The 9,831-nt window shown below is 45.4% G+C and overlaps 1 protein-coding gene and 1 non-coding gene across 2 annotated transcripts; both read right to left on the bottom strand.

Moving 5' to 3' along the window:
* Positions 1-2,701: 2,701 nt before the first annotated feature.
* RPL4 (ribosomal protein L4) lies at positions 2,702-8,131 on the bottom strand. Its single transcript, XM_078885987.1, has 10 exons — positions 8,013-8,131; positions 6,605-6,776; positions 5,691-5,797; positions 5,288-5,426; positions 4,903-5,027; positions 4,635-4,764; positions 3,934-4,090; positions 3,615-3,698; positions 3,309-3,429; positions 2,702-3,021 (listed from the first exon to the last, which is right to left on the bottom strand). The coding sequence occupies exons 1-10, from the start codon at positions 8,013-8,015 to the stop codon at positions 2,797-2,799; spliced, it is 1,263 nt and encodes a 420-aa protein (XP_078742113.1). The 5' UTR covers positions 8,016-8,131; the 3' UTR covers positions 2,702-2,796.
* LOC144931131 (small nucleolar RNA SNORD16) lies at positions 5,505-5,605 on the bottom strand. Its single transcript, XR_013636528.1, has one exon. It is a non-coding gene; the product is annotated as a small nucleolar RNA SNORD16 (small nucleolar RNA).
* Positions 8,132-9,831: the final 1,700 nt, after the last annotated feature.

The following is a 9,831-nucleotide window of genomic DNA, read 5'->3' as shown; positions in this document are numbered from 1 at the left end:
TTATATAGCCCGAGAAAACCTTCCGCGGAGGGGGGGAGGGGGGGGGAAGTGATCCGCCTACTGCACCACCTTCTACAGAACAAACGTAATCCCCACCGGACGTTTAGCGGATCGCAAAGAATACGACGCACCTCGAATGATGTTTATATATACGCGCGCGAACACAAACCACGGTACCACCGCAGTTTCGTCGAGGAATTATTTTCGGTCGGCGAAGTGTTACAGATTTGAGGTGCTTCGGCGGTTAACCACGTGGTGTCGTAAGGAGGCGGAGCTTCGAAATCGTCGTTGTCCTCGACTTATCCACTGCTGGATGAAGGCGTCAAATTCACCGGGCCTCTTGCACGACTTTATATTGTTGCTCCATCTCCAGGCAGACACAGATCTGGCTGTCCGCCTGATGACGCCGCTTGTAATTACTGGCGAAACGTCGTACTCAAGATTGCAAATGTTGCGGATTTACTCACCAACATACCGATGTGCTGGACTAGTAACGAATTGGCCACGTTCTGTTTACGTGACAAACCTTACTAATTGGCTGTGTCGGGTGGTGGCGGGTTTAACGACACATTTATATTTAGGGGCCATCCATAAATGACGTCACGCGATTTTGGACGATTTCTGACCGCCCCTCCCCTCGTCACAAAAAGTCAGACCCCCCCTCAAATGACGTCACAAAGATCTACCCCCCCCCCCCAAAAAAAAAAACATGCTTCAAATCTCTTTAAACTATTGTCATTGTAGTGCGTATTTAATGTGCCGCTGCACTGTTAAGAGAAAACATTTATTAAAAAGTATATTTAATTAAGTAGAACGTGTTGTCTATATTTATTTAAAGTTGCGCATTTTGATGTGACGTCACATTTCTCACCCCCCCCCCCAGGTGCGTGACGTCATTTATGGACGGCCCCATATAAGCTCTCACCCAAAAAAATGTATATTATGAATATTGGTCGCGAAAGCCGACGTGTTATAAACTTGTTTCATTCTCTCTGACAATGTCCATGCCAGTGGCTTATCACGTTGCACCCTTAACATGCCCTCGCGTGCGTAACCGCTCGACTGCGTCATTGTCAAGAGGACAGATTTTCATGGGAATGTGGAATTCCCGCTTTTGCTCTGGCCCTCCAAAGGAGACTGGCCACCCACTGCTACTTTGAAGTCACTTGGACTCGCAACGTTTGACTCAGCTCTCGGCTATTATAATAGCTATTATATTACAAAAAGTTACGGAAAGGAGTCTTATGACCAAACCTAGCTGTGCCACAATTATATCGTGCCAACACAACACCCTCCATTGGCCATCACGTACGCTACATGCAGGAACTGCATGGTTTCTAACGGATAAGAGTCTTCCATTAGTTCGTAGACATTGCTGTTTATACATTAACCAAGCTCGGAAAGGGCTTTTACCATCCAGCGGGGAAAATGTCACCTAGATGGGTTCTCAGCTGAATAAAACTTATCTTTGAAATTAACGTGGATATCCATCATACGTCATTTCAAATGTCTTAGGAGTTTGGCTCGTTAACCATTTCAGGACCAATCCTTTCCCTGAACGATATCCAGTCAAGTTTGTATGCAAGTGGTTATTCTATTAATCCCCGATAGGAACGTGACATTTGAAACGCTCATTGATATGGGGGCCACCACTGATATGCAGTCAAAAGCTCAAAAACACAAATTCTAATTTTTTTTTCCACATAACTCGTTTGCAAAGGTCTGAAGTCAATTCTCCAACCGTGGACAAAAGTGCATGATTCTGGTCAGGGTGAATTCAATAAGGTAGCAAATTGGTATACCAGTAACATTTGAAAGTCAAACTCGATTTGAAGCTTTCGTGACTGCAGGAATTATTCTTTGGTTCTTTCGGTAAAGTCACGAAGAAAATAAAAGAAAATATATTAAATACAATACGACGTTCCGATTGCAACACAAGCAGTCATCAGGTAGAATAAAATTTGAGACAAAACAGACACGGAGACACACACACAAGCAAACAGTGTCTATGTTGTCTCCGTGTCTGTTTTGTCTCTCAAATTTAGTTCCACCCGATGACTGCTTGTGTTGCAATCGAAACGTCGTATTCTATTATTTAATTTTTCTTTCTACGCGACTTACCGAAGGGACAGAGTAATTTGAAAGTCACTGCAATAAAGTTTTGGGAAACTGGCATTCCAAATTTTTTACCCATAAAATCTTCCTTTACCGAGTTACAGTATTTAAACTAAACTATTAATTTCATGTACAGCTCACCAAAGCAGCAACTATGTAATGTGTATACTGTAGTAGATGCAAACACAAACATGCACGCTCATACAGTTTCTCCAAAGTCCAATCCTTGCGAGCCACCAGTTAATTTGCATCTGCATGGGGAGTAAATTGGTAAACGCGAAAAAATGTAGGTGGTGGGTAACGAGGTCTGTAGTTTCAGAAAACCTGAGCTCATTAATTTAGACAAAATCTGTCATCTGCACGATCACAATTTTAAATAAACATTTCGATTTAAAGCTTTCGTGACTGCAGGGATTCATCTTCTTGGTTCTTTCGGTAAAGTCACGTAGAAGTGACTTTACCGAAAAAACCAAGAAGGTTTAAATAAACACTTAAGCAACATATTGATTACAATACAGTTGAAAAACAATCTCATTTTTAGTGAAAACTTGTGCTGAATTGAAGCAAAGGACAACACGATGCAAGATCCATTGTCATTAATTGCCTTTTATTTGAACGAACCAGGTGTTACGAACAAGGCCGGCACAGCAAGTCTGCATGGGTGGCTCCAATCAGGGCCAGTTATGCGGTGGTCTTGGCTGTCTTGGCTGTCTTGGCTGCTATCTTGGCTGCGATCTTGGCCGCTTTCTTCGCCGCTGCCTTCTTCTTTGCGGCCGCCTTGACGGCTGGCGTCCTGACGGCTGGCTCTTTTGCGGGTTTCTGGTCTTTGTTGGCATCCGCTTTGGCCTGTTTGGCCTGTTTGGCCTGTTTGACAGCCTTTTTAACAGCAACAGTATCCTTGTTCTTCTGTTTTTGGAGAAATAGAAGTCCGTGTTAAATGTCAATGTAGATCACAAAAATGCACCTGCCCACTACTACCAGCACCAGTTTAAATATTTAGCTAACAGCAAGAAATAAAACAGAACGAAAATGCAACTTCATTACATAAATACATAACATCATAATATCATCATTCTAAGAGTCAGAGATCAGCACAATTACACACCCATTACAATCAACTGCATGAATGGGGACATTTCGTTTAGTGGTTGCAGGATGCGATTTTGCAGGTCACGCATGTCCTCAAGACTTACATGGCGCTCCTCTGTGAGGAGAGCGTTCCGGCGAGCCGTCTTGGCGTACGGGTTGAGCTTGATCATCACTCGGAGATTCTTAAGTGGGTTCTTCTTCAGCACACGACGCACAATCTTCTTGCTGTAAAAGACAGCGAGCAGGTAACCGAAACAAGCAATTTTGTAAAAAAATATTACTTGATAAAGAACGTACAGTGATTAGAAAACACCTAATGTTGTGCAATTGTTTACTTTAAACTTAATGAACGTGCTTGTGGGGGGAACCATAAAGGAAATATCAGTCAATTCTGCAAACGAAACACTTACTTTGGTGGTCTGAGCACTTTGTGGATCTCTTCACTCTTGAGGATACGACTGAGATCAGAGTTGGTCATCTTGTTCATGGGTAGGCTGCAAAAAAAAAACGGGATAAATCCATCGACAACTTAGATCTGCATAGTTCAAGTTTCGTACAATGACGCGCGCACACACTTATTCACCTCAGTTTAGCACAGTTGACTAAGCACGGTACAAAATAAGTTCAACATACGTACTGTTTCTAGTACAACACCATAAAATCTAAGAGCTCTAGGAGAGCCTCCGTATGATTTTCCACCAACATCCAGTATTAAGACCGCAGCATTACTTGTAGTTGGACTTTTCCTTGGAGGGTTTGCGCCAGGTGCCGTAGATGTCGTCCAGTTTGCCGAACGCACTCTCGGTCCAGATGCAGAAGCGGCCCACGTGCCCACCAGGCGCCAGGCGCAGAAGGTTCAGCTTCTTCACCGACAGAAGTGTGATGCCTGCGCGTGGAAAAAAAAATAAATTAACCCGTAAAAACACAGTTTTTCACTATAAATCCTTTATATGCGTGGCGGCTAGAGTCCTCTCGTCCTCTGGCTTGAGATGGCTGCCACCTATGGGTAATTAAATATAATTAATTTTTTCCTAAAAAGTGTAAAATTTTGGAAAAAAATTTTCACGAAAATAAATTGTCACGCACAACGAGTCTGTGCAAAATGTCAGCTCGATTGGATCACGGGAAGTGGGTTAAAAAACGACCGAAAGATTTGCACGGTCGTAAGCGCGCAAACAAGCAAGCGAACTTAATATAAAGGATTTAAAAAAAGAGTACGCTTAACTCACGATGCTAATTCATATCTTTACAATTATTCATCGACTCCTGCCTATATGAGGGTACACTGGCTAATGGGACAGGATACTCCGAATATCTTTCCATTGTTTTTACGTTGTACCCCACGGCATGAAGTCAGAACAACACGCGGTAAAACATACAAATACGCTAGAGACCTATACTGGACGACCACAACCCAGGCAGTAAGGTACCTGGGATGTTGCGGAAGGCGCGGGTGAGGCCGTTGTCTTCGTTGTAGATGATGCAGGGCCCGCGGCGCTGGATGCGACGACGGTTCCTCATCTTGCCCTTGCCTGCACGCAGGCGCTTGGAGGCGTACACCTACGAAGCAAACACACGCTTTAAACAGTGTAACCGTGCAGTACACGTGTACTGTTTTTACAAGGACATTTGAGCATATGACACGCCTTGCATAACAAGGGGATCGAAAAACCATCTCGCCAGGCACTTTGAACAAACCTTCTTGACGTCGTTCCAGGCCTTGAGCTTCTTGAGCAGCAGCACAGCCTCCTTAGTCTTCTTGTAGCCCTCGACCTTGTCCTCAACTACCAGTGGCACCTCGGGGATCTCCTCGATGCGATGGCCTAGTGGGGGACACACCGTGGAATCCACAGATGCATTCAGCAGCTGTATCAACTAAACATGCAAACAGTCTTATAGAAATAACCTTCAAAATACAGTCCCTTTTAGGTGAACATTTGGAGAATCAGGACTTAATTATTATCAGGGTGCATCTGCAACTCAGACCAAAAAGCAAGGCTCATCACATCTCCAAATACCACGAATTAAGATTTCATTCCACTTGAAATTTTTGTCATGTGAAAAAGATCCCACTGGTGCTCACCCTTGGACATGACGAGCGCAGGGAGAGCAGTGGCGGCCAGAGCGGAGCATATGGCATAACGCTTCTGGGTCACGTTCACACGCCGGTGCCAGCGACGCCACGTCTTGGTTGGCGCAAACATGCGACCTCCTCGGCACATCTACATGGACGAGCTGTCAAGGATTCATCTTTACGCACGAACCAAAACACGACCCGCACAAACAGCTGCCAAGCGCCTTGCTCAGTGGTTTAGTTTTCAGCATCCGCGTGCGTTGGCTTCACGACGGCAGGCTACCGCCACCAGACGCACAGTAAGTTGCAAATTACAGCAACACGGCAAGGCGGTGGCGCGACTGAGGCACTCGTAAAATTGCGACGCTCTACTCCCCCCCCCCACCCCATGACAAGACGCGAGAAAGGATACGTTTCCGAAGGCACCCTGTCCGGAGCGGTGCGTACCGCCACCCCTCACACGGGGGATACGCGCCACAGCTCGGCCAGTACCCCACGACTCGGCGCTGGTCTGGTGACCTGCAAGGGACAACGCACGACGATGGTTATAAGCATTTGCGTTTCACTGCCATTCCACTAAGGCGTTGTTTCACATTGGCACTTGTGCTATAACATCAGCGAATGAGCAATCTCGTCACATTGATGCCTAGCATTTGCGTTTCACTGCCATTCCACTAAGGCGTTGTTTCACATTGGCACTTGTGCTATAACAGCGAATGAGCAATTTCGTCACATTGATGCCTAGGATACACTTGCGAGCCTAATGACCGTTATGTTACGGATTATATATTAGGTGCATTTTGTTTAAAGTTTCGTCAGCAATGGCTAAACATATTCTTGGTTCTTTCGGTAAAGTCACGTATTATTTCCCCTTCTACGTGACTTTACCGAAAGAACCAAGAATATGAATCCCTGCAGTCACGAAAGCTTTAAATCAAAATGGCTAAACAGTAAATATAACTAGAGCATGTTTAATCAAGGCAATAATTATACCATTTTAATAGACCAATGAATGGCACTGTACAGTCAAAATAGTGCAAATTGGTATGTACTTTTTAACTTTGAAGGCTATTTAATATCCCTAGATAAAGGTAAGAGGCAGAGACTACATTAAAACCAGAGTTTTTAGGACCACAAGCTACATCAATTATTCGTGATTTTCCGGCTTGTGTAGTCCACGACGATTGCTCATTAATCCACCACGTGTGATCCCACATCTCCACGGACGTCGACTATTGGCGGCCGAGAGAGAAGACGTAAACCCGTTAAGACTGCTGGGTGATTGGGTGATTTGGTGGGGGAAGTACGGTCCCGGGCTCACCGTACCTGCATTCACGCTGACGGCGTAGGGCTGCCGGCTGTTCTTGCGCAGGTTCGTGTGCACGAAGTTCACGATGTCCGGGCGGATGGGCGCCCTGAACACGGCCGGCATGACCACACTCTTGCCAGAGCTTTCCCCCTTCTCAGAGTATATGCTTATAAGTGGGCGTGCGCACGCCTGTAAAAACACAAACACAAGTTAACGCACTTAAAATGAGCGCATTTGAACGTTTCATGTTTTGATTTACATTTGTCATGGGTACCCCACGAATAAATGTATGCGCGTGGTAGAATAAACAGCACGTGTCTACCAAGTAGCGTGTACTTCGCCATTATGAGTCACAGCAAGAGTGGTATTTTACTCTCAACGAGGCAAAATTGAAGCAGTCCAAGCAAGCAAAGAGGCTGGGCTAGATTCGTGGCATGGGGCTGGAATTTTGGTTACCTACGTGACTTTACCGAAAAAAACTAAGAGCTTGGTTATGACTGTTGAGTGAGGTCTATTTCAGTACGTTTTACCTAGGGGCCAAGGCGTCGTTGAGCTGAGAGCTAGCTGCCTTATTACAGCTCAGTTTAATTACTGGACTAATTTTGTAAATAATAAAGATTGACAAATACAATAACCTTCCCCCTTGTACTGGTGTTTGGCCCTGATCTAAACACATTACAAATAGACGGCGGGGATTATCAGTTTCGACGATTAAACGAGTGCATATCGAAAGTCCGATTCTCGTGTTGATGTTAGGCCTAGGCCCATCTCGTATGAGCCGTATGCCCGACTCGATTAACAACCTGGCCTCTCCTTTGTCTAAAAGGTCTCGGTAAACATGATACCCGCAACATTTCATCGATTGGCCTATGGGCTTCCACATTTATGCTTTACTGTAACATCGCCGCAACGCGTCATTTCGCAGTCTGGTCTACCAACAGCAGTTGCCTCATATATATAAAAAAAATCGCCACTCTTTTAAGAGCACAACAAAATAAAAATCTAAAGCCGCAGTGGAGAAAATACCTCCCTTAACCCATTGCTCAACTCCCTCTAAGGCCGTTGTGATGGCAATTCCACATTGCTACGAAAAGCCAGTCCATCTTTAACAAAAAAAAACTATACTTTGCCGGACCACGCAGCCACAACCCTTTACTAATTTGAAACACAATTTACAAACGCAGTTTAAAAAAATAAAATCTAACTCCGCTTAGGAGCCGCTCTCAGCCCACGTGTCCTCGCCTGAGCAAGGCCCAGGCTCCACTACTCGCGCTGGGCCCTGACCCACCACATCAAAAAAACAACCTCCCCCCTCAAGGCACGGATTCACAGAGACACCGAACTGGCGTTCATGGTAAAGGCCGCCGCCCGTGCTTCTAGAGGGACCGAAGAAGACGTTCGTCCGCGCGAGAAACGCCACGTTACCATGATTCTCGTTAGCGCGGCTCCGCGGCCTCAGCGTCTCCTGACGGCGGTAACGGAGGAAGAGGCCGCAAGTAGCGCGCGAGGGGCCGCGTCACGCCTCCATCCTCCTCCGCGTCACCGCGTCACCTCCCCCCACCACCGCCTCCACCCACGACGAAATAAGAATAAAATATCCGCAGTGAACGTGTTTTACGTTTGATTTGAACGATTGAAACAAATTGCGCGGTGTGTTTTTGTGTGTGTGCGTGCGTGATGTAAAATCGCCGTGTTCGCGTGATGCTCGTTTGAATTTTAGCGTGCGGATTATTTTTTGTTTGCGTGGGGATGTTTTTTTTGTTGTTGGTGGAGCGTGTTGTGCGGTTCTTGGGGGCGGGGACATCGCCGGTGGGCGTGGTCAATGTGATTAGTGCCAGAGGCTGCCCAATTGCAGCTACATTGGTGATCGATCTCTTGAAATCGTCACTATCAGCGCCGGATTATCCTAGCAGCAAAAGTAGCGACATATCCTACGGGCCCCGCACTTTCAAGGGCCCCCGCGATAAACGCTTTCAAGCTATCTATTCCGGTTCAGTGACTCTGCACTTGCTCTATTACTATAGTACTATACCGCCTTCAGCTTTTATGAACGACTGGGCGTTTAAGGTTAGCGATTTGTCGTATTATCTGGCTGTATAGCAAATGAAAACTACAATTACTTTACTATGCAAGTAATAAAGTATTTTTTTATTTGTGTATTTAATTACATTTTTCGGGCCCCTTTATAACAACACGTGCTACATGCCCCGTACTAGCTTAATCCGGCAATGCCCATAACCATGCTAAATTAATATGAACATTTGTAGAGAAAGCAACCAATTTATGTTTAAAAAAAAAAACCTCTAGCTGTCTCCCACCAATCTCATTGCACGTGCGAGCACTCTCCTCCTCTGGAGTGAATTTATTAGAGGCATGAAAGAGAATTCCCGAGGGCCGATCCGGTCTTCGATCTTTCCGCTCGGCTTCGTGGGTCAGGCAGTGTGTTCCTGACTGACCCGGTTATGTAGTGACTACCCCGTTGTGGTCTAGATAACCAAGTGTACTACCCCGTTGTGGTCAAGATAACCAAGTGTACTACCCCGTTGTGGTCTAGATAACCAAGTGTACTACCCCGTTGTGGTCTAGATAACCAAGTGTACTACCCCGTTGTGGTCTAGATAACCAAGTGTACTACCCCGTTGTGGTCTAGATAACCAAGTGTACTACCTCGTTGTGGTCTAGATAACCAAGTGTACGTTGATGCAGTTGACCTGTTGGGGTGTTATAATGAACGTGTTTCCCCCAAGTTCTAGTGTGTGTGTCTCCGTGGATACCCACTACACATCCGCAAATGGGAAACAATATTGCACACATGATGAAATACTGTGGGGAATATTACAGCCCAAAAATGTTACAATTAACTCGGGGTATTCATACTCTTTGGTTCTTTCGGTAAAGTCACGTAGTTAGAAATAAAATAAAACAAATCACGACGTTTCGATCGCAACACAAGCAATCATCATCAGGTGGGAAAACCACAGCAATACAAAATTGCTGAAGTGCTGTGGTTTTCCCACCTGATGATGATTGCTTGTGTTGCAATCGAAACGTCGTGATTTGTTTTATTTTATTTCTAACCACGTGACTTTACCGAAGAACCAAAGAGTATGGATGCCTGCAGTCACGAAAGCTTCAAATCAAGATCTGGGTATTAAATGACTATGGATGCCAGACATTTCCTTGCAGCAGTTTTGTCCGATGTCCTTTCGCCCGGTGCTCTTCATCGCAAGGCCCGCGGGCTCCA

Source organism: Lampetra fluviatilis, chromosome 3, assembly GCF_964198595.1.
Source record: "Lampetra fluviatilis chromosome 3, kcLamFluv1.1, whole genome shotgun sequence".
Classification (NCBI taxonomy): Eukaryota; Metazoa; Chordata; class Hyperoartia; order Petromyzontiformes; family Petromyzontidae; genus Lampetra; species Lampetra fluviatilis.
Note: the sequence above shows the minus strand (reverse complement) of the source record. Positions and strands in the feature narration are given on the sequence as shown.